The sequence below is a fragment of the Dendropsophus ebraccatus genome, chromosome 6, assembly GCF_027789765.1.
Source record: "Dendropsophus ebraccatus isolate aDenEbr1 chromosome 6, aDenEbr1.pat, whole genome shotgun sequence".
In the NCBI taxonomy this organism is placed as follows: Eukaryota; Metazoa; Chordata; class Amphibia; order Anura; family Hylidae; genus Dendropsophus; species Dendropsophus ebraccatus.
Genome location: NC_091459.1, coordinates 64,815,859 through 64,841,893, shown reverse-complemented (window position 1 = coordinate 64,841,893; position 26,035 = coordinate 64,815,859). Strand labels below are relative to the sequence as shown.

The 26,035-nt window shown below is 43.2% G+C and overlaps 1 protein-coding gene across 3 annotated transcripts in view; it reads left to right on the top strand.

Moving 5' to 3' along the window:
• ATP13A3 (ATPase 13A3) overlaps positions 1 to 26,035 on the top strand; it is a 189,981-nt gene that overhangs the window by 106,891 nt on the left and 57,055 nt on the right. For all 3 annotated transcript variants that reach the window (XM_069975062.1, XM_069975063.1, XM_069975061.1), the window contains exons 8-17: positions 1,187 to 1,321; positions 1,668 to 1,740; positions 2,921 to 3,052; positions 3,132 to 3,311; positions 11,689 to 11,846; positions 11,935 to 12,123; positions 14,244 to 14,305; positions 15,287 to 15,437; positions 19,273 to 19,389; positions 21,813 to 21,830. In XM_069975062.1, coding sequence (XP_069831163.1) covers positions 1,187 to 1,321; positions 1,668 to 1,740; positions 2,921 to 3,052; positions 3,132 to 3,311; positions 11,689 to 11,846; positions 11,935 to 12,123; positions 14,244 to 14,305; positions 15,287 to 15,437; positions 19,273 to 19,389; positions 21,813 to 21,830 — 1,215 coding nt within the window. The remainder of the gene's footprint in view (positions 1 to 1,186; positions 1,322 to 1,667; positions 1,741 to 2,920; positions 3,053 to 3,131; positions 3,312 to 11,688; positions 11,847 to 11,934; positions 12,124 to 14,243; positions 14,306 to 15,286; positions 15,438 to 19,272; positions 19,390 to 21,812; positions 21,831 to 26,035) is intronic.

The window sequence follows — 26,035 nt, the reverse complement described above, 5'->3', positions numbered from 1 at the left end:
ATAAACCTGATTTAAGCAGTGAGCCACTTTTTTAATGGCACAATTCCTTTAGAAACCACATGTTCTCCTTTACATAGCACACATCTGGTTTTACTTTGCTTCATGGCACTTTGGTGTTCATGTTTATTTGCTGGATATTACATACTGGTAGCAATGTTTGGCTGAAATTCGAGTAGATCGTGGCTACAGTATGAAAAACTGAATACATTTGCGTGCATCCGTTTTGGTCCGTTTTTCCAATGGCTTATAAAAAACCCCATAGCTGAATACATTTTAGTTTACATAAAAAAAAAAAAGGGATCCCCAAAACGGATGCACACAAATGGATTTCAAAAAGCCTAATTCTGCTTTTTTCTCTACTTTGTGTAGACTTCTGTTACAACATAGTATAAAACGGATGTAATATCAGTATGTGATTTATTTTCCTGTTTTTCCCTCTTATTCTGTTCTTCTGACATGGAAGAATTTCATGAGATGTAAAGCTCCTTTAGTATTAGAGCCATATTATCATTTGTTACTGTTATATATTTTATATGCAGTATTTAATGATGCCTAGATCAAGTGACCAAAGACTACATGTTACTACCAGAAGGCAGCTTAGAACACATGGTTAAAGATGGGCTTAATTTTCTCACTTTTACTAAACCCAAAGGATAGGCACACAATAATAGAGCAAAATAAACAACAAAGAACAAAGTGTGTGTGTGTGTGTGTGTGTGTGTGTGTGCGCGCCCGCCCGCCCGCCCGCCCACGTGCGTTCCCTATAGGAATCCTTTGAATTAAATACTTGCTGCAGCCAGTTTGGGATTTTTCTTTGTGGGTGAGAAATTATATATGTGTGTATATATGTATATATATATATATATGTATATATAATATATATATATATATATATATATATACACATATATATATTATGTATTTACAGCACTCAAGGTTTTCCCATAATTCACACTATATTTTATTGCCCCTCAGAGCTGTGTTGGCTGTGGCTGCTGGAGAGGATGATGGCAGAGGGATGCTCAGTGTCACTCCAGTGCCCTGTGTCCCTCTGCCATCTGTATTACTGTATCCCTGTATTATTATTATTTTTTTTTTTATTACATTATAATTAAATGTTATTTGCATGTCTTGTTGGGAAAGTCTCGCTCTTTTTTTTCACATTTGTGTTTTTTTTTTTTTCCAGGTCCTGAATCCTTTTTACATTTTTCAGCTGTTCAGTGTTATTTTGTGGACTACAGATGAATATTACTACTATGCATCTGCCATTGTTTTAATGTCTGTAATATCAATTATCAGTTCTCTGTACACCATTAAAAAGGTGAGACATTGTCATAATAGTCCTGGACTTCATATTCAAATGATATTTGACCAATGGGTTTAGGAATAATGGAAAATCACTGCCCAACCCTTTTGTTTTGAGAGAGACAAGCCACCACCTAAGCTGTCTGGCTGTGGCTTACACCTCCCCATAAAGAACACAGGAGTGTTCGGCTGGGCCAAATGTTCATAGGTATCGGGAGGAAGGGAGAAATAACTCTCATAACTGAAAGTTATTGCAAGGTGTCCTTGATACTATCTGTACTTCAGCAAAATATGAATGGGGTCTAACACATAGAAAGTGTTTGTTAATGCCAATGTACAAATGATCTTTCTTCTTTTTATAGCAATATATAATGTTACATGACATGGTTGCAGCTCACAGTATTGTCAGAGTTACCGTGTGCCGTGCAAACAAAGGTAGGTAATTTTAACATAGTTTCCTTTTATTGCACTGTGCTGGCTGTAAAGGCTGAAAATACATAAATTGTGACACACACTTAATACATTTAAATAGTTTGACCTGCATCATTTTAAAGGGAACCTGTCACCCCGGGACCCGGGGTAGAGCCCCCAAAACCTGCTCCAGCCGGTCCGCTCCCAAAGCTGGTCCCACCATGGCCGCTTAATATGGAAATTTACATATTAAGTACGCAGACCGACCGGTGGCGATTTCTCCACAGCGGGCCCGGTTAAGTATCATGGTATCTACCATGGGTCGGGCAGACTCTGCCCTAGGTACCGGCGTGACAGGTTCCCTTTAAACAGGTTGTCCAGGTAGTAATATTTTTATATATTGGTGCTCAGGCTGGCAGTAAAAAAAATTCATTCACCTTCCCTGCTCCCATGCCACAGTCCTGCTGCACAGCACTTCTGGGATCAGAGTCCCACCTCGGCCAGCAGAAACCCGCATCAGGGTCTCAGGTGGCTGAGTGAGCAAGTCCCCCTATAAATCCTCATAGCAGAAGAGCTGCTCAGCTGCTCAGTGGGACAGGGTTCTAGGATACCGGTGACAGCAGGGAAGATGAGTGTAAGTGTTTTTTATGTTTTTTTTAAAGGACCATTTATTAAAAAAATAAATAAATAAATCACTACCTTGTCATCAAAATACAAATATCCCTAACCTGGTGGCATTAACTGTATTTTAGGAATTATATTTACTATTAATGTATGCAAAGCAGACAAAACCGTTTTTTTTATATCATTTATTTTATTGTACAATATGCACAAGTTTATTTTATGGGCTAACATAAGGTTAGATGTGAAATCACTGAATGTGTTCTGGACCATTATTTTCCTCACTAACAACTGGTGCCATTAGTTTCAGAGTCCAGTATGCCAATAAGGGCTTAGAAAGTCAACTGTGTGGTCAGTATTCAGCTGGCTGAGCCTCAGGGTCATGTTCTTTTGAAAGCTATGGTTTCTGGCTTCTTGACAGTCTATGCATAGTTGCAGTGTGTGGATTGGTGAGGATACTGATGGATTGCAACCTTTGTTAAGAGGAAACCTGTATAAACAGGCTCTTTAGGTTTTCTTGACCGTGTATGTATTGATTAATGAAAATGTGTCGGTATTTAGTATGTGTGTCTCTCTCATTCAGAGGTTGAAGAAATCATGTCTACTGACCTTGTACCAGGTGACATTATGCTTATCCCCCCCAATGGGACCATTATGCCATGTGATGCAATCCTGATTAGTGGAACCTGCATTGTGAATGAAAGCATGTTAACAGGTAAAGGTGCATCAAAATGGCTTTGTGTGTGTGTGTGTGTGTGTGTGTAAAAATTCACAATTTGTACCATTTCCTTTAGGTGAAAGTGTACCAGTGACAAAGACCAATTTGCCAGACCCATCTACAAGTTCCAGAGGAATGGAGGATGAAACCTATAATACAGAAGTTCACAGACGTCACACTTTATTTTGTGGGACCAATGTAATCCAAACCAGATTCTATGCTGGAGAGCCTGTCAAAGCCATAATTGTCCGCACAGGTAACTATTTTACTTCTTACCACTGCGTGATGCATAGTATGTCATGGTAAGAGGGTCATTACCTGAAACTGATGGGCTGGCCTCCCAGAGAAGAGGTCATCAAACCACCCTGATACGTATCCTCTTAAAGGAGTACCCCCCCCCCCCCCCCCCCCAAGAAAAAGACACACACATAGCTGATATACTTACCATCCTTCTGATGACGATCGCCGCTTGAATCTCCTGACATCTCTGTCCAACAACCTCGGTTCTCCCTCACTTCCGTGTTGCGGAGGAGTGAATGGGAGAGAAAAGGCTGCTGGTGGGCATGTGCGACAGTTATTTAGTATGTATTTCTTTATTTTTAAAGGGGGGGGGGGTGATGGCAAGGGGGGGGGGGGGGGGGGGGGGACGGGGCCAGATAGCTTATTAACACACTTTACAAAGTTATATAACATTGCGCTGTGTGTTAATTAAGCTTAAAAGACAAATTTGCCGGAAATATCAGGGTAGCCCCTTTTGCGTCAAAGTCAAACTCTGTTGCGAGTATTGCCACATGACAACGGTCTACCAAAGCCAGGCATCCATTCTCACAGTTTGGTTATTTCCCTACAGGGAGGCACCCCTTGGCAACAGGTTGTCCTTCCTTGGAGGGATATCTGGCTATTCCCGTGTTTTAAGACTCCCAACTGAGGCTCCACAGACCCTTTTTTGCATAATTAAATTCATAGGGGGCAATGTGTCAAGAGACTGAATGAGTACTTCATTGCATTTTTTTTTCACTGAGCTCAGTAATTGCTGTGTTTTGTTAGTGTAAGTATTGTGTCCTCATGGTGATTTTTGAATACTCTCATCTGACACATGAGCGACTCCTGCTGCAAGCAGTTAGAATTGCTGGCTCTCTAGTTATTAGGTACTCGATACCAATGTGTTGTTTGGAGCATAAGCTATAAATACAGGCCATGCATCTGCTTTGCCGAGAAGCCATGCTTTGGGGGTATCCCCCCCCCCCCCCACACACACACACAATTTTTTTTGCATTAATACATTGCCCACCCATAGCTTTCCATCTTTCCAATATCAATTTATTATGGATTCTGCACTGTTTTGCTGTTATCCAGATGCATTTACCCCCACCAAACGCATTAAAATCATGAAATCTCAGTCCAACCCGACACCACTTCCTGCTCCTGGCCACCACCCTCCGTGTCGGCATCACGTGTCCTCCGTCTCTTCAATGGGCTGGCTTCTAACCCTGCCCATTAAAGTGAGGGAAGACACTGACAGCTGCTGCTGATCAGTGTCTCCCGACTTCCTCCCCCCAGGTCACCTGTGTGCCGCCAAAGACCCCCTCGGATCACACCCCGGGCACCAGCCGCTACTCGTTCTATGGAGAAAGGATGAGCGGAGGCCGGGGAAGGAGTCTGACTACTACCAACACACCCACGGCACAGCCCCCTACCGCCACTTGCCCGGGGCACATATCTCCCCCGCACCCCACCCCTGATTCACCGGCGGCCCGCGGGAACCACTCCCCACCCGCAGCACAAAACCCCTGCGACTCACTGGTGGCCGGCGGCAATCTTCCACCCACGACTCACTGGCAGCCTGCGGAAATCGCCCCCCCCCCACCCATCCGCTACTCACTGGCGGCTGCAGCAGCAAACCCCCCCCCCCCCGACTCCCCCCGAATCACCTCACAACTCACATGACTCTGCTAATGCACCCACACATCTCTGCTATTCCACTCACACAACTCTGCTAATGCACTCACTCACTCAGCTCTACTATGTCATGGACCAATCAGACATAAGCATTGCATGATGGGAGATTTAGTTTTCTGGCCAGCGCCATGTTGGATATAGTTAAGCTTTTTTAAAACCATGTAACTATGGAACGGAAGCAGCTAGAAAGACGGGAGATGGCTTAAAATTCCCAGCTAGGTTTGGGAGCATTTTATTTTTTTTTAGCTCTTGGGGGGAATACCCCTTTAATGTATGGCCTTATGAAAAAGAACCCATTGATTTAAAGGAGAAGTTCAGCAAAAAACAAAACAAAAGGAAGGGGAGGAATGCGGGTATAATAAACAAAGTAAACTTACCCGTCCCCATGTCTCTGTAGTGCTGCTTCTGGGTCCCACTGACAGAAGGCAGATGTCATTTTTGGCTGGAGTCTGGGTACGTCACATATTCAGCTGCAATGTCATGGTCCGGCTGAGCAGTGACTGAGCTGGTGTCCCACGCCAGTTACTGCTCAGCTGTCAGCTGCTTTAAATGTGATCATCCAAACATCTGCTTTGAAAATGGATCACTTTTTTGGATGCCAATCCATTCCTCAAAAAAGTAAAACTTGCACTTAAATGGCTCGTTTCTGTCTTAACAGATGTTCCAATAGAAGTCAAGGGGTCTTTTTACATGCTAGGTGCAGTGTACATAACCAGATGAATTAGAGAGCAGACTTACATGACTGCACAGGGAGAAAAAAAGGTTAAGGAGAATTCCGGGCTGCGGTGATCTTTGGTAGAGTGCTGGAGAGAATGAAAGAAGTAACATGCTCTCACCTCCCCCGCTTCATCGCTTATGCCATTATCCTGTAGCTCCAGTCCCTGGGCGCTTCCTGGTAGGTGAGTGGACCTGGAACCTGATGTGCCAGGCACACTCAGACAATCAACAGCCTTAGCAGGGTCCCACCTCGGCCACTGACTGGCTGAGTGGTCGTGATGCGTCATGTCCTAGGTTCTCACCGGATACCGGCATCAGTGCTGCAACGGGAAAGGTGAGAGCATGTTATTTCTTTCATCCTCCTCAGCACTCTAGCAAAAATCACCCCAGCCTGGAATTCTCCTTTAACCCTTCAAGGACCAAGCCAATTTTCATTTTTGTTTTATTTTCTCCTCCTCGTCTTTAAAAGGCCATAGAGCTTTCCTTTTTTTCACCTACAGACCCACATGTTCATCATGTTATCTATGTTCCTCAAGTCAGTATAAAGTTCTTCAAATTGCTCTATCCTTATAACGCTTTTTATTTTTTTCCTTTAACTTTTAGTCCCCCTGGGAAACTTTATTACTACACTAATCTCTCATAGAGATCACTGCAGTGTACTTATAAGACCCAGATCCATGAGATCAGTGATAGATTGCTTAGGACTGCTGGAGCTGGAAGCAATCTATTACCTAGCCAGGATCAGACTCTGAGGCACGGCTGGTTAGGAAGAAGGAATTGCCCCACCCGCTATCGCATCGTGGGAGCGATCTCAATATGCAAAGTCCATGGAGCCTCAGTTGCGAGTCTCAAAACACGGGATAGCCAGATATCTCTAGCCTGTTGCCACGGGGTGCCTCCATGATGGGGAGAGCACCACACCACCCTGATAGATAGCCCCATGAGTCCCACTCTGTTGCGAGCAGGGCTGTGGAGTCGGTAAGTCGCAGCTCCGACTCCCGACTCCGACTCTTGCTGCTTCATAAATGGCCAGTGATATACCAGGGGATTTAGTGATATAGAGAGGGGTCACACATAGTGATACAGAGAGGGGTCACACATAGTGATACAGAGAGGGGTCACACATAATGATACAGAGAGGGGTCACACATAGTGATACAGAGAGGGGTCACACATAGTGATACAGAGAGGGGTCACACATAGTGATACAGAGAGGGGTCACACATAGTGATACAGAGAGGGGTCACACATAGTGATACAGAGAGGGGTCACACATAGTGATACAGAGAGGGGTCACACATAGTGATACAGAGAGGGGTCACACATAGTGATACAGAGAGGGGTCACACATAGTGATACAGAGAGGGGTCACACATAGTGATACAGAGAGGGGTCACACACAGTGATACAGAGAGGGGTCACACATAGTGATACAGAGAGAGATTAAACAATAGTGATACAGAGAGGGGTCACACACAGTGATACAGAGAGGGGTCACACACAGTGATACAGAGAGGGGTCACACACAGTGATACAGAGAGGGGTCACACACAGTGATACAGAGAGGGGTCACACACAGTGATACAGAGAGGGGTCACACACAGTGATACAGAGAGGGGTCACACATAGTGATACAGAGAGGGGTCACACACAGTGATACAGAGAGGGGTCACACACAGTGATACAGAGAGGGGTCACACACAGTGATACAGAGAGGGGTCACACACAGTGATACAGAGAGGGGTCACACACAGTGATACAGAGAGGGGTCACACACAGTGATACAGAGAGGGGTCACACACAGTGATACAGAGAGGGGTCACACACAGTGATACAGAGAGGGGTCACACACACACACAGCCTGCTGCAGCCATAGCACACACACACACAGCCTGCTGCAGCCATAGCACACACCACACACACACACACACACACACAGCCTGCTGCAGCCATAGCGCACACCACACACACACACACACACACACACACACACAGCCTGCTGCAGCCATAGCGCACACCACACACACACACACACACACACACACACACACACCCACACAGCCTGCTGCAGCCATAGCGCACACCACACACACACACACACACACACACACACACACAGCCTGCTGCAGCCATAGCGCACACACACACACACACACACACACACAGCCTGCTGCAGCCATAGCGCACACACACACACACACACACACACAGCCTGCTGCAGCCATAGCGCACACACACACACACACACACACAGCCTGCTGCAGCCATAGCGCACACACACACACACACACACACACACACACAGCCTGCTGCAGCCATAGAGCACACACACACACAGCCTTCTGTAGTCATAGCACACATACACACAGCCTTCTGTAGTCATAGCGCACACACACAGCCTACTGTAGCCATACCATGCACACACACACACACAGACACAGCTGCAGCCATAGAACACTGAAGAAAAACACACAGTCTTCTCCCAGAGAGAAAACACCACACTGAGGACAGAGATTACTGCTACACTACTTATGTCTTCTCCTACTCCTCTATATTACACAGGATATCTTTATATTACACTGCTGCTCATATACAGTCATCCAGCATTCAGGAAGAGAACAGCACAGATTCCCCCCCCCCCCACACACACACACACAGACACACAATGGACTCTTCCAGCTCAGAAACAAACCACCAAATAGTGACCGACAACTTTTCCATGTCCACCCTTATGTAATAGGGCCAGTATCCTATTAGAAAGTTGCTCATAATATATAGTTATGAGCAAAACTTGTTAAATTCATATCAAAATTCAATTCTACATTTTCCAAAGATTTTTTTTTTTTAAAGCTGGAGTCAGTCGGTACATTTTTTTTCCAACTCCGACTCCAGCCAAAACTAGCTCAGACTCCAGGACTCCGACTTCGACTCCACAGCCCTGGTTGCGAGTATTGGAACATAAATAGGGAAACAACAGGGTGGCCCCTTTTTGTCAACGTCTAACTCGAGGTGCGAGAATGCGATCATGACAAGGGCCTGCCAAGGCAGGCATCCATCCACAGACAGCCGTTTTGGGGTATTTGCCCCTCGTCAGTGTGGAGCAGGATTCTGGTTGGTTGGGGCAATGACAAATCAACCAACAAATTACAGTCATCACTGAACTCAAAGAGATCAGTGAAAAAATCTCCCCCACTAGACACCAGGGGGGGGATGGGTTTGTAACAGCTATTTAGATGCAGCTGTCAGCTAATTAGCCGGGCACGGATCATTATGCGGCGTTAAGGGGTTAAAGAGAATCTATCGGGTCCAAACTAGGTACAGAGCAAGCAGTTGGGTCATAGGGAGATAAAACAAATGATGCCTTTGTTCTTGCTGATGGCCATTTGCAGAGTTACAAACTTGCATTTTTCCTTAGAAGCTGAAGTGCCACAGAGGTGATACTGAACCACAACATGCACACCTCTTCCCTCCCAAACCTTTCCTATAGTGACTGTCAATTAGCCAAGGAAGGGAGGGAGAGGTGGGGAAGGAGGCCGATAGCTGTGACTCAACATTACCTCTGTGGCACTTAAAGGGAATCTGTCACAATGTTTATGCTGCCTTTAATGAGAGAAGCATTAACTAGTGACAGAAATGCTAAAAAGATTGTTGTACTACTTACTATAATTTTGTTCAGCCATTCTCCTAATATGCAGTAGAATAAGATTTTTGCCACACCCCTCCCCTCGTCTTCCAGCTGCTGATTAACAGTTTGCTGCCTATACACAGCATGGATAAATAACTGCCAATCAGCAGCTGGTGGGTTTTTGTGAGTTTTTTTGGCTTCTCATGAATATCCAGGACTACATGCACATAATGGAGAGAACTAATTATTGTCTGTTGTTCAGCAGGATATCAGTAGGATATCGCATCAGCTGCACGTCAGCAAGAACAAAGGCGTCATTTGTTTTTCTTTGATTCTTTAACAAAATTTTGCTTGCATCATGTTCATTGTTATACAACAATGGCATCATTTGTTTTATCTCCCTATTGCCTAACTTCATCTCTGTACCTGATATGGACCTAACAAGTTATCTAAGATAATTGAAAAATGCTTTATTTCACGATTGTATCTTAAAGGGAATCTGTCAGCTCCCGAGCCAGCCTTAAGTTGCTGGCAGGTTGCTGTAGCTTGCAGTCACCTAGTGTGCATGGTGCTTTTTTGGTAATTTCTCATGCAGCAGATTATGTACAATCTCACCTCTCCTACTGTAATGAAGAATCAATACTGGCCGACCTCCTGCTCGCTCAGCTTTCAGCCAGTGTCTCTGATAGAAGAGCAGTCCTCTGTACGCAGTTTATGTCTGAAAGAAACACTCAGATAAAGTTGAATCTCTGGGACCAAATGTGTTGGAGCTGTGGTCTAGGGGTAACTCGCCTATCTAGAGACCTGCCAGCAGTTCATTCTCTTGTTCAGATCCCCTGATAGAAATGAAATATAGGTCTTTATTTTCTCATTATTGTATCATTTTAAGCCTATGTGAGTATTTTTGCTTAATTTTTTGGACAGTAGTGGATTAAAAACACAGAAAGGCTATGTTCACACTCAGTTGAAATAGAATTGAAGACTGCCATTTAATGGGAAATAATTACTGTTTATTTTAAAGGCAAATAATTACTGTTATTGTTACTGAACTAAAATACTGTGTGTGTGAACATGGCTTTAAATATAATGAGGAAAAAAAAGACCTCTATTTAATTTCCATCAGGGTATTTGAACCTGCTGGCAGGTGAGTTACCCCTAGACCACAGCTTCTACACATTTGGGAGAGGAGATTCAACTACATCTGAGTGATTTATTTTCAGACATTAGAGGGGTTATCCAGCACTACAAAAACATGGCCACTTTCCCCTACTGTTGTCTCCAGTTTGGGTGGGGTTTTGAAACTCTGTTCCATTGAAATAAATGGAGCTTAATTGCAAACTGCACCTGAGCTGGAGACAACAGTAGGGGGAAAAGTGGCCATGTTTTTGTAGCGCTGGATAACCCCTTTAACTGCCTAGAGAGGACTGATCTGCAATCAAGAGACCCCCAGAAGCCGGGCAGCATTGATTATTCATAAAGGATAGGGAGAAGAAAGGAGAGGTGAGGTGGGCCAGAGTGCGGCACTAATAACTCCTCTTGCACTCTTCATTACAGTAGGAGACGTGAGATTGTACATAATCCCCTGCACGGAAAATTACCAAAAAGACACCATGCTCACTACGGGACTAGCCAGCTACAGCACACTGTCAGCACCTCAGGTATTGCCTGGGAGCTGACAGATTCCTTTTAAAGCGACTCTGTTTCCACTATCTGACCCCCAAACCCCTTGTACCTTTGGAAAGCTGCTTTTAGTCCAAGATCTATGCTGGGTCTGTTCGGCAGGTGATGCAGTTATTGTCATAAAAAGCAACTTTTAAACTTGCAGCCCTTTGTCAAATTGGCGTGGCCTAGAGTACCCATGCCCTAGGACTGCCACACCCCTCCATCCCTCCTCCCCGCCCTCTTCATCTTTAGGAATGCCCCTAGAACAATTTCTCCTATTCATCACCTTTCTGAACACTGCATATGAGCTGGATCATTAAGGCACCTGTGCAGTATTCAAACAGGTGAGGAATAGGAAAAATCCTGCCCAGAGGCATTCCTAATGATAAGGAGGGCGGAGAGGCATCGCACACACTTAAGGCCGCCCCAATTTGACACAGGCCTGCAAGTTTAAAAGTTGTTTTTTAGGACAATAACTGCATCACCTGCTGAATGGACCCCAGGACAGATTAAAAGCAGCTATCTGATGGTACAAGTGGTTTGGGGGGGTCAGATTGTGGGTACAGAGATGCTTTAATGAAAGGGGATTTATATTTTCTGCCAACCACTTTACACATTAATGAAATTCTGATTTTCAGTCTTTTTTTTTTTTTTTTTTTTTTCTTCTCAGGATTCAGCACATCTAAAGGACAGCTTATTCGTTCCATACTCTATCCAAAGCCAACAGATTTCAAGCTTTACAGAGATGCCTATATGTTCCTGTTATGTCTTGTAGGGGTTGCTGGAATTGGGTTCCTTTACACTGTCATAAATAGTATTTTAAATAAGGTATGGATCTTTTTGTCACATTCACATCTTTATTTATTTTTGTTAATACTGAACAAATTTTTTATTTTTCTTTGTCTTGATCATCTAGGTACCCGCCAGCATTATTATAATTGAGTCACTTGACATTATAACCATTACAGTACCTCCTGCTCTTCCTGCCGCAATGACTGCAGGAATTGTGTATGCACAAAGGCGCCTGAAAAACCTTGGCATCTTCTGTATCAGTCCTCAGAGAATAAACATCTGTGGACAGTTAAACCTCATATGCTTTGACAAGGTTTGTATATTTTTTTTTTCTCAGCTTTATTTTATTTCACTGGACTACAAACTTATAACGTTGTGAGACTATCAACATTTTTAAACTTTTTTTTTCCCTTTTGGCTGACAGAACATTTTCTTTTTTGTTGGACTAGCTAACAATGCAATACATAAAATCCCTTCCCAGATTATCTGTATCTAATGGTGCATATACCTGCCAATTGTATTGTGCTGGACGTGGCCTTTCTGTATGTAATGAGCAGCTACAGCTGCAGATTGTTCAGTCACTACTTTTCTCCAGAGCAATTCCTCTTGCTTCTCCAGTACAGTCTTAATACTATAAAATAGAAGTTGCTACTGTATGCTTGATTTGTTCTTCTCTATATATACACGGGTGTCACCTTTTCATTATAATGCTGTACAGAACACTTTCCAGCAGCCTCCCCCTTATTACAGTCAAAGCAAAGTTTCAGCTTAGTTTGTGGCTTAGTGGTGAGAATGAAAATTGCAATATTTTATAAAATAGATAGTATAATGGAATATTAGAAATATTAGAAAAAAAATCATCAGATATTCTTAGTGTCACTGTCATTATTATTATTTTTTTTTTTTGCAGAAATCAATAGTACAGGCGATTTTAAGAAACTTTGTAATTGGGTTTATTAGCCGAAAAATGCATTTTTATCATGAAAAAGCAATTTAAAGCCCCCCCCCCCCCCCCCCCCCCGTCTTCATTGTTGAGGAGAGAAGATGAGGCTCCAAAACAGGACAACAAAGAGTTGCGCTTTTGCTTTTTCCATTTTATGTTTAAAAGTCCATAGCGCTTGCATTTTTTCACCTAGATACTTATATGAGCACTTATTTTTTGCTAAACCAGTTGTACTTTGCAATGACAGGCATTATTTTTCCATAAAATATGCTGCGAAACCGGAAAAGAAATCATTTGCGCTGTCAAATTGAAAAAAAAAAACAAACTTGTTTTGATTTCGGGGAGTTTTGCATTTACGCCGTTCGCCCTATGGTAAAACTGACTTGTTATGCATGTTCCTCAAGTTGTTACGATTACAACAATATATAACATGTATAACTTTTATATTATGTGATGGCTTTTAAAAAATTCAAACCATTGTTAACAAATATATGTTCCTTAAAATCACTCCATTCCCCGGCTTATAATGCTTTTATCCTTTGTTCTATGGGGCTGTGTCAGGTGTCATTTTTTGCGCCATGATGTGTTCTTTCTATCGGTACCTTGATTAGCGCATATACGACTTTTTGATCACTTTTTATTAGCATTTTTCCTGGATTTGATGCGACCAAAAATGCGCAATTTTGCACTTTGGAATTTTTTTGCGCTGACGCCGTTTACCGTGCGAGATCAGGAATGTGATTAATTAATAGTTCGGGCGATTACGTGCGCAGCGATACCAAACATGTTTATTTTTTTTTTTATTTAATAATTTATATTTATAAAATGGGAAAAGGGGGGTGATTTGGACTTTTAATAGGGGAGGGGATTTTTTTATTAATAAAAAAACATTTTTACTTTTATTTTTACTGTAACTGATAGTCCCCCTGGGGGACTTGTATATAGACAGCACTGGTCTCTCATAGAGATCAATGCTGTGTATATACACCATTATATCGGCCTGCTGCAGGCCATAGCAAACTATTGCCGAGCCGGGATCAGCGTCATTCCGACGCTGAGGCCCAGGCCGGCCAGAAGAACGGAGATCCGTGCCACTAGACACCAGGGATGTGCAATACAAAGCACTTCAATGCAGCTGTCAGGTTTGACAGCTGCATTGAAGTGCTTAATTAGTCGGAGCGGCAACTGGACCCGCGCCGGCTAATAGAGACACTGCCCGGCTGCAGATTGCAGCCGGGATCGGTGCCCCGCTCCCCTCTCCATAGCACAGACAGGACCCGTCTGATTGAGATTTCCTGATTCTGAGCAGTGGGTGACAAATAAGAGAGGGGGGGGGACCTGGGAAAAGTCTTTTTTAAATGCAGAAAATGGCCTAATAAACCCAATTACAAAGTTTCTCAAAATCGCCTGGAAAAAAAAAATTATTTTATACCTAATAACTTGATTTGAACAATTGGTGATATTCTGTTCACATTTCCTTTAATTTACAGACTGGCACTCTTACTGAAGATGGTTTGGATCTTTGGGGAGTACAAAGGGTGGAGAATGCTCGGTAAAAGATGTGTTTTTGGTGTTGTTGTTTTTTTTATGTAAAAATCTGAACTTTAACCCCTTCAGGACCAAGGACGTAACAGTGCGTCCTTTTTTCTAGTGAGTTACTGCTCAAGGACATAGTTATGTCCTGGGATGAAACAGGTGCTGTGGCCGTGCCATGCCGCGGCAGCTCCCGACTGTCAGTGATAGCCGGGACCCGCCACTACTGTCAGCATCTGAGCCACGCTCCGATTCTGACAGTTAACTGTATAGATGCTGCGATCAGTGTGAGATTGCGACACCTATAGTGCAGAAGAGGGGAAGGATTCCCCTCTGCTTACTATCAGGGTCATGTGGAAACGAATGCGAATGCTTCCCTGAGGCCTCCTGTGTCATTGCTATAAAAGCTCATGAGTCTTATGAGCAATGCCTGTGACAGGCAGATTACAGTGCAATGCAGATCAACCTTTAATCTGCATGTCAGCAGCTTATCCTATAGTGAAATCTCCTTGGTGGGAATGTAAAAAAAAAACCCACACACAAACAATGTATAAAACACATAAAATCCCCATAGCCCCCAATGCATTAATAAATGTTGGAAAAATAAATAAAGTACACACATTTAGTATTGCTGCGTGGGTAATGATGCTGGCAATAAAATTATCACATAACTAAACCCACATGGATACCACAGAAAAAATTTTGAAAAATTTGAGAAATGCTAATTTTGTCAATTTTTTCATGTAATGTGGGCATTTTTCACACAAAAATTGTAGGGATATCAGAAAAAATTTACCACTAACCTAAAGTACAATATGTCTTAAGAATATCTCAGAATTGCAAGGATAAGTTATAGCATCACGGAGGTGTACGCACATAAAATGAGACTGGTCAGATTTTTAAAAAATGGGCTCTGGTCCTGAAAGAGTTAATATGTTAATTTATGTATTGATGACTATTAAACCTATATTACAATATTAAAAATTTATTCCACCTTCAGGTTCCTTTTGGCAGAGGAAAAAGCTTGCAGTGAGAGCTTGGTTAAATCTCAGTTTGTTGCCTGTATGGCAACATGCCACTCGCTCACAAAAATTGATGGAGTGATTTCAGGTGACCCCCTCGACTTAAAAATGTTTGAAGCCATAGGATGGGTAAGTGATGTTCAGTTTTTTAATTCTGTTATTGCTGCAGAAATGTGTGCACACAGTTTTTTGCATATTGTTGAATCTCTGTGTATAAAAAGAGCATAATGTGACTTGGTTGCAAATTACTCCTCCAGCGTTTTTATTTTTTATTTTTTTAAAATTTATTCGTAAAACATACTTTTCCAACCCATCGTAACGTTTAGGAGCGTTGCTGCCATGAAGTTCTAAACTCCCGGGATTCAGAGACTGGTTACACTGCAACCCCGCTCTGAATCCCGCCACTACCGGCTGCCAGGGGCTTAGCTAAAAGCTGATGGACCCTGGTGAAAAATTTTAGCTTGGGCCCCCCATCCCACCCGATCAAACGCAGTCTGAGGCCAAATAAATGTTGCATCCAGTTACTCTAAAGTGACGCCCCCAATATTGTGATACCGTGTCCTAATGTACTGTCACTATTTTCTCATGTACCACGCCACTGCATCTACCTCTTGTATTGTGCCTCCCAATGTACCAGGCCACTTGCATTATACCACCATGTCTCCTAATGTACCGTGCCACTGCCTCCGCCTCTTGTATTGTGCCACCATGTCTCCTAATGTACCGTGCCACTGCCTCCGCCTCTTGTATTGTGCCACCGTGTCTCCTAATGGACCGTGCTGCTGCCTCCACCTCATGTACTCTATTACTCTCCCCAATAATTGATGGACTGTACTGTTTCATTCTGTAATCATTGTTTCCCAATCTTTGACAGCCAAAAAACTACAACTTCCATCATGACCTGTCAACAGGGCAGGATGGGTGGTGTAGTTTTGCAACTTGGAGAGCCATATGCTGCAAAACTACAACTCCTATAATGAGTGTTAGCAGTGCATGAATGGGGTTCTAGGGATAATCTCACCTGTCCCAATTCCTGCTCTTCTCTGGGTGTTCTGGCCGCCTCTGCTCAGCTCTGGCTGATCGCTCTGCTCCTCATTACACAGAGCAGAAGTGCCTAGGGGCAGGAGAGGGAGCACAGGGCTGCTGCCAGCAGTATATTCAGCTGTATCAGCAATTGCTGATACAACTGAATAGGGAGGGAGACAGGGCCAGACTGGGACTCAAAAGCAGCCCTGACATACAAAGCACCCTTCCAGCCCCCACAAAAAAATCATAATTCTCCCCCACCCTGTAAATGTGCACTGCAGTGAATTTTTCTTGTTTTTGCTCACATTCCTCAACATTCTCTTATTAACCCCTTAAAGAGTATAAGGCTTGATCAGCCATGTGGCTGGCTGGCTAGCAATCTATGTATGTATGTATCTATCTCCTATGTATCGATCTATGCTGGTTATCATCATATTGTTAGGGCTCGTTCACACAGAGCAAAAGATAAATACATACAGTCCAAAATACACATACGGACATGAACATACATACAGAAATGACACATACAATTACATATACACAGGCACATATAGTCAAGCATTTATATACCCATACAGAGACACACACGTTGTACACAGGGGCACATACATACAGTCTTATGTACACATAGAGTCAGGACATATATACTGATACAGGGACACACACACACACACACACAATGTTGTACATAGAAGCACATACATACATACATACATACATACAGTCAGCCACATATATACTCTTACAAGGACACAGACACACACACACACACACACACACACACACTTCTGTACACTGAGGCACTTACATGCAGCCAATACATGTAGTCCTCCTCTCCCCTCCTGTTTGTTGCCAGGCAGTGTGTGGGCGGAGCTTCCTCTGCATGGGTACGGGACTGCCCTGTAACTCCCTGTAAAACTGTCTCTTCCTCCTCTCCACACTGATCCTTCTGGGACTGAAAGGCACAGTAACCTTGTACAGCAGATCTCATCATCTTCCTCTTCTGGGCATGTAATGGGGTCCGGCCGTAAGGACTCCATGAGGCCTCCTGCTGCACACAGTCAGTGCAAGTACAGTATATGTAGGGCCCTCAGCATCTGCTTAGAAAGCGTGGGCCTGAGAGGGAGGGTGTCCGCTACGCTGCCTATGCCTTTTTTAATATGCAGCATGTACTTCTACAACCCAGGCGGGCCCCTATGGACTGGCAATCTGGGCAGCCCACCTGTCTGCCAGATTGTCAGCCCGGACATGGAGTGCTTAGTGCAGTTTTCTTAAGGAGGCTGTCATTATCACAGCCAATTAGGGAGAACTACTGAGTGATAGAAAGTGGTGAGGTGAGGTGGGCCTGGTCGCTATGGCGACCGCTGCGACACCTATAGCTATGCTACTGCTGGCTGCTGTGTGCAGCCGGGGACAGCTGCTATTAGCGGGCGATCACTGGGCCAGCTAATTAAGACAGTTAAATGCAGCTGTCACTACTGACAGCTGCATTTAAATGCTGTTGATCGCTCCTCTGTGGTGGCCTAGTGGTGGGATTCCCCCCCCCTCCCCCCCAGGATGCGATCATAGAGGGAAGACTCCTTCTTCCGAGCTGGCCGGGCTGACTGGCCTCAGTAATCGATAGATCTGGACCAGAGTAATACAGCACTGATGTAATGGATCAGTGCTGTATTATGTATACTACACTGATCTACATGATCTGTGTAGTTGTATTAGAAGTCCCCCAGGTGTTCTTCTAATTAATGTAAGTGTAAAATAAATAATAATCCCTAATAAAAATTTGAATCACCCCCCTTTTCCCATTTTATAAATAAAAATAAATAGTAAAAAAGTAAACATATTTGGTATTGCCGTGTGCGTATTTGCCCGATCTATTAAATTCTCATATTTCTGATCTCGCATGGTAAACTGCATAGGTGCAACAAAAATTCTGAAGTGTAAAATTGTGCATTGGTGGTTTCATCAAATCCAGAAAAATTTTAATAAAAAGCGTTCAAAAAGTTACATATACACTAGCAAGATACCAATAGAAAGTAATCAGATCACAGTGCAAAATGACACCTCATACAGCTCCATAAATTTAAAATTAAGTGTTATAAGCGTGGTCATAGAGCATTTTTAACATTTTAATTTTTTTTAAAAGGTTTTGATTTTTTAAAAGCTTTAAAATAAAATAAAAGTTATGCAAGTTGCATATCATTGTAACGGTACCGACTTGAGGAACATAGGGTAAACGGTGTAAAAAGAAAACCCTGCCAATTTTTTTTTTCAATTTCACTACACAAATAAGTTTTTTTTGCAGCTTCGTAGCATATTTCCTGAAAAAATTAAGTCTGCCATTCCAAAGTATAATTAGTTGCGCAAACAATAAGGGCTTATGTGTGTTTGTAGGTGAAAAAGTGCAAGCACTTTTAAACCCAAGGAGGAAAAAACAAGCAAAAATTGGCTGAAGACATTGGTGCAAAGTCTCGGCTCAGGCTGCCAAACCAATGTGAAGAAATTTTGCCCTCACCAGACCGCTTCTTTCCAGTGTCCAACCTAACCTGCACACTTACATCATGGGATTTATCATAAATACTTTTGATCACATTGTAATTTGTTAAATCTGTAGCAAATAATGTAGCAAAAAGTGTTTTATTTTTAATTTGTTGGATATACAGTATGATTTATTATAGTGGCATTGACCTCTTAGTGATTGGCTGATGTGCTAATGAAATATGGATCCTTGAGATTTGCAAATCATTACATTGATCTTTATTTACATTTTGCACAGACAATCCCCCCCCCCCCTTCCCCTTAGTAGTCCACTTTATACGCATATACATTTGTAATTTGTTGTGGAGAGGAACCTTTTTTTCTTTTTTTTCTTTTTTTTTTTTTTTAGTAAATTAAGTCACTGAACTCTAGCATCCTACTGATCCTGCTTTCTTATTCTTAGATTCTGGAAGAAGCCACGGAAGAGGAGACCGCACTTCACAACAAGATCATGCCAACAGTTGTTAAACCTCCAAAACAACCTGCCACTGAGCAGAAACCTGCTGACAGTGAGGAAATGGTACCCCTATTTATTCTTTTTGTTCCTCTCTTTCTTATGCCTCCTTTTATGTGCTTGCACAAGTGGGCAATGTAATTTTAAACTTTGCAGATCAATAGTAAAAAGGAATTTCAAAAAATAGCTTTTACCTCACAAAAATATGATTCTCCCCCTTACCTGTTATAATAATAATTCCTTTATTTATATAGTGGCACCTTATTCCACAGCGATTTACATAGCTTTGTTATCAGTCAAATTGGTCCATGTTGCCATTAGTGTTCACAATTAAAATTCCAATTTCACCTATGTTTTGGAGTGTGAGCGCAAACCCAAACAGTCACTGCTTTGTTTCTAGTGGAATGTGAATTCAGTATCCCAGTATTGCAAGAAAATAGTACTAACTAGGGCTGGGCGATAATGGCCTAAATCAATGTCGCGGTTTATCGTACATGTCGTCGCAGTAACAATAAATTGAACAATAATTATGACACGCCCCTTTTAAAAGCCACACACCTTTTGAAAACCCTATTTTCCGATGGTAATACAAACGTGAATTTATTCCATATAACGATGTGCAGCAAACTTCACAAGTAATACACAACGTTTTGGCATCTCCTACAGCATTTTCAAGTGGCACTTGAAAATGGCATAGGAGACGCCAAAACGTCATATATCACTTGTGAAGTTTGCTGCACATTGTGATATGGAATAAATCTGGGATTTGTCCCAGACAAAGGTCTGGGATTCGTCTGCTGGCACCCACAGTTCGTTTAGTGTGCTGCCTATATTGTTAGCTATATCTATCTATACAGTGTATATATAGATAGATAGATATAGATAGGACTTCTATCTATTATCTACCTGTCTCCTATCTATCTATCTATCTATCTATCTATCTATCTATCTATCTATCTATCTATCTCTCTCCTGTCTGTATGTATGTGTGTGTGTGTGTGTGTGCGCTGGATGGATAGATAGATCTCTCTCTCTCTCCCCTATCTCTCTCTATCTATCCATCTTTCTCCTATCTAATATCTGCCCCTAGTCACTGTCACATGCTGCCCTGATTCCTTTTCAGGAAGACTAACTGAGGGGAGCAGAGCATGCGGCCGCGGGGTGAGGAGGGGAGGAGGGGGGGGGGGAATACCGCAGATACCGTCCTGGCAGAGTTGAGGTTGGTTAACTGACACCAGTGACGGTATCGGTATTTTGACGATATACCGCCCAGCCCTAGTACTAACTACTAAGCCGCTGTGCTGCCCACAAGCTGTAGCAATCACATTTGTTGTTCTGGTTATGGCTAGCTAGCTAGCCCAGGGACCAGAACTGCAAACCTATGAGGGGGAGGGAGTAAGATGACAGAGGAAACGCACATGCTGCAGAGAAACGGCTAAAAAAGAACTTGCAGAGCAGGCAGCTGCTAAAAAGTATAAGATTACGTAATAGAAACAAAATCTAAAACAGCACTCCATAGCGTAATTCAGACAAGGCTGAGGTGGTGAGAGAAAGCACACAGAACTCTCACCTGAATGGGTTGTGCTGATATAAGGCACAGCTCTTACTGATAGCATGTGGGTGAACCGCAGCCACTCCTGACTAATCCCCACAGGGATAAAAGACAATAGGGCACATTTATGAAACTGATGTAAAGTAGAATTGTCTTAGTTACCCCTAGCAACCAATCAGATTCCACTTTTCATTCCTCATAGATTCTTTAAAAAATAAAAGTAGGAATCTGAGCAACTAAGACAATTCTACTTTACACCAGTTTGATAAATCTCCCACAATGACTATTCTCCTCCACTCCACGGCAGGTACACAGGCGCAGGTCCATGAAGTAGTAATGATTATAAATACTCATAAAATGTATTAAAACAATTATGCCAACACACAACGCGTTTCGAAACTGGTCAGGTCTCTTTATCAAGTGTCTTAAAGGGGTTATCCAGTGCTACAAAAACATGGCCACTTTCTTTCAGAGACAACACGACTCCAGTTCAGGTGCAGTTTGCAATTAAGCTCCATTCACTTCAATGGAACTGAGCAGCAACCCCCCACCCCCCCCCCCCCCCCAAGCTGGAGACAAGAGTGGGGCTGTCTCTGGAAGAAAGTGGCCATGTTTTGTAGCACTGGATAACCCCTTCAATAAAGAGACTGAAGCGGTCTCAAAACACGTTGTGACGTTTGCCTCATTCTTTTAATAAATTTTATGAGTATTTAGATCACTACTACTTCTTGAACCTGCGCCTGTGTATCCTCCTCTGAGTGGAGGAGAATACTGAAGATTACATAATAGCTGCTCCTCCTGTACAAACAAAAGGACAGCTTATCCCTAAAAAGTCACTTGAAATGACAGGTACCCTTCAAAACATTATTGTCTGTAAGTCTGAGTGTTCCTTGTGTATTTTTTGTCAATCTCATGGCTTTCCTGTTTCTATTTTCAGGAACTGTTTGAGTTACAGGTAAATACTTTTTCCTTCTTAGATATTAACTACTTTTTTCTGCATATTTTGCATTAAATAATGAACAGTTTCTGTTGATCCAAGCAAACTTCATATAAACCCTCCAATGCTAAGGGGTAATATAAGACATCACATTTAGTTTGTCCGATCTTTTAACCCTTTCTAAAGCATTAAGAGTATTATGAATAATAGCATATATTTTTTACAATTAAAGTAGCAACACAGAAGAAAAATAGGTCTGATATATGACTTAAGCTTAGCTACAAGGAGTCTTGGCTTTTGGTTATCTCTCCAACCCACCCCACTCACGGTAATGTTCGGCACAGCCGAGCATTCCTGTATTCTCTATGGGAAGAGGTAAACTACAGCCAGAGTGATCTGACTGAGGCATATGTCTCCAAGTCTAACATATGTCTCCAAGTCTAAGGTGTATGGGGACCTTAACATAAGCCCATTAGAGGTCCAACAAGTCAGTGTGTGGAGGGGCAGATACTGTTAAAGTGTCGCTGTTGTTATAACTTTCACAATCTAAATCAACAGTAGATGTGATATAAGGCAAGTTTGCAATTTACATTCATTATTATTGTTTATTATTATCAATCAGTTAGAAAATCTGCCTTCAGGAGACTGGACCTGGGTTTCTGGTTGAGCAAGTTTTACAGCATGATAAAAAAAGAAATGTACTGTATATTGCAAACTTGCTTTATATCACATCTACTGTTCATTTAGATTTTGAAAATTATAACAAAAGTGACACTTTAAAGCGGTGGTGTAAACTATAGTGTAATAAACAGCCTGAAAATTGTCAGATAAATTGCTGCATGTACAGTATTCTGAGACGGATGAAACTTGGTATGGGGCACCCTGGATGGGTCCAAAATTTGCTCAGTTCTTTAAAGAACTGAAAATGGTACCTAGGCTATCTCAATCATGTTATAGAGCAGGAGGAGCTGAGCTGGAGCCGGGTGGTAAGTGCCCGGACTTCTCAAGTTTTATTCAGTGTTTTTTTTTTTTTTTTTTGCCTAAGGCCCCCTTCACTTGTCCGGAAAAACCATCTGGATTTCTGGACCCATAGACTTTCATTAGGCACGGACACCCTTCCGGATTTTTCCGGAAGGGTGTCCGTTCGGAAAATAGAACCGGATTTTTTAGAACCGGTCCTATTTTCGTCTATGGGAGCACCCGAGCTCCAGATGCTTTCCTGATGCATGTTAGGAAAGTGTCCGGATTCCGGACTTTCTACGCACCACCCATCTGTACCCCTCTACCACCGAACTCACCGGCCTGCACCCGGCTCCCTCGGCTGCGCTGCTCCTGGTCTGCCCCGGCTTCCGGATGTTGCCGTACCGCCACCCGCCTCTCCCCCGCACATCAAGGCCCGCCGCCCACACCCCCCCTCCCCCGCCGGACCACATCGCCCATCACCTGCCGCCTGTACCCTGACCCCCCACCCGGACTTCATCACCCCCCGCCCGCAATACCTGTCCCCCCCCCCGGGCCCCAAGTGGCCATTCAGGTTGCAGAACTACTCCTCCCATCATGTCCCACTGACAGTCCATGATCGGAGTTGTAGTTTTGCAACATGTGGCCATTCAGGTTGCAGAACTACTCCTCCCATCAAGTCCTGCTCACAAGTCCATGATGGGAGTTGTAGTTTTGCAACATGTGGCTATTCAGGTTGCAGAACTACTCCTCCCATCATGTCCCACTTGACAGTCCATGATGGGAGTTATAGTTTAGCAACATGTGGCCATCCAGGTTGCAGAAGTACAACTCCCATCATGCCTTGCTGACAGGTCATGATGGGAGTTGTACTTCTGCTGCCTGTGGCCATTCAGGTTGCAGAAGTACAACTCTTATCATGCCTCTATTGGCAGGCCTTGATGGGAGTTGTAGTTCTGCAGCCTGTGGCCATCCAGGTTGCAGAAGTACAACTCCCATCGTGCCTTGCTGACAGGTCATGATGGGAGTTGTAGTTCTGCAGCCTGTGGCCATCCAGGTTGCTGAAGTACAACTCCCATCATGTCCTACTGACAGGTCATGGTGGGAGTTGTAGTTCTGCAGCCTGTGGCCATACAGGTACACTAGGGGCTGTGTGGGTACCTGTGATTTATGTTGACCATATTAAGAACAATTTTTATTTATTTTTTCTCATTAGGAAATCCTGAAGGTTTTTCCTGATGGTAAAAACGGATTACTGTCAGGAAATCCTGATACTTTCCTGATTACATTTGAGGTCTCCTGATCAGGATTTCCTGACAGTAAAAACTGACACGGACGTGTGAATGGGGCCTTAATGTAAACATTTTCAATAAGAGGGAACAAAAATATTTATTCTACAATGCCTTCCTTCACCAACAGATGTCAGTATATTTCATTTTTTCCTGTTCCTTTAAAACTCACAGGTCCAAAATGATATATAAAATGCAGTTACATTATTTAATAAAGAATAAGAGAGAGAAATGTTTGATCAGTGAAACATCTGTAATGCTATTCTAAACAATCATTTTCAGACTTTGGTCAAAAAACACTTGCATGATTGTCAAGTATGGTTTTTTCTGTAAAGGACTTGGTATTACTTATGACACTTCTAAATCTGCCACTGATTGATATTCGTGGCAGTCATGTTATGCAGGCTTTTCATTAGCTTATTTAGATAGGATCTTTTTCAACTTTTAGGTTGTGTGAACAGGACCCTACATTGCTGTTAATAAAAGCAGGAAGTTAGTAGGGATGTTGGCTTTGATGTGTGTGTGTCTGATGTACTCCAGCTATAGATGTAAACAGCCCTGTCACATATACTTGTGCTACACGCTCATCCACAGACTGAATGTAAACTGTCCTCTACCATCAAGAATTTGTACTAGTGTTCAGGATTGTCCTGGTTACACTCTGTTTCATTCTTTCTGTTTGCGAGGCCTTTGTCCTCTGAATGGCAGCATTCTGATCATACATAGTAGAAACCACAGACATGAGAATGGTGACCTAATGGTAAAGACATTCAGCTTTTTGACAGTTCTCAACATTAATAATCCTTGGATGTCCACATGGTAACCACACGATTTATGGACTGGGGAGTTGGCTAATAAAAAAGTTTATTTTAGGACCTATGACTAAGCAGTGAACACAAAAATCTGGATATATTCCTCCTTTGTGCTCAGCAATAAAGTTTATTGAAGATGTTTCCACCTTTTCTTCCTTTAGGGCAGTGTTTCTCAACCTTTTCAGGCCAAGTACCCCCATGCGACAAGATGCTCCAGCCGAGTACCCCCAACCATGCCATCCATTAATAACATTGCCCAGGGTAGATTTACATGTACGTTTCACAGCAAAATCCACTGCGATACTCTGTACTGTTATGGCCTATGGCTCTGCATTCTCACAGAGGATTTTCAATCTGGTGCGAGAATGTAGCCGCTGCCTATTTACCTAATTAGCTGCCGGCCCTTAACAGATCATACTTACCTCCCTGTACTCCCACCTGCTTCTCTGGCTCCCAGCTCACTGACAGCCCACTCATCCAATCAGTGGCTACGGTGGGACTGTGCACTGATTGGCTGAGCAGGCCGTCAGTAAACCGGGTGCCAGAGAAGCAGGTGGGATATATCCCACAGAGATGGATATGTCCCCCTGGAGCCAGATACCTCCCCCCATGTAGTCAAGAGGCCTTCTTCTATGTAGCCAGATATCTCCCCCATGTAGTCAGATACCTCCCCCATGTAGTCAAGAGGCCTTCTTCTATGTAGCCAGATATTTTCCCTATGTAGCCAGATACCCCTTATATGTAGCAAGATATCCCCCCATGTAGCCAGATACCTCCTCCCCATGTAGTCAGATACCTACCCCATGTAGCCAAATACTTCCTCCCATGTAGTCAGATACCTCCCTATGTAGCCAGATACCTCCCCCATGTAGCCAGATACCTCCCCCATGTAGCCAGATACCTCCCCCATGTAGCCAGATACCTCTCCCCCATGTAGCCAGATACCTATCCCCCATGTAGCCAGATACCTCTCCCCCATGTAGCCAGATATCTCTCCCCCATGTAGCCAGATATCTCCCCCCATGTAGCCAGATACCTCCCCATGTAGTCAGATATCTCCCCATGTAGTCAGACACCTCCCCCATGTAGCCAGATACCTCCCCCATGTAGTCAGATACCTCCCCCTACGTAGTCAGATACCTCCCCATGTAGTCAGATATCT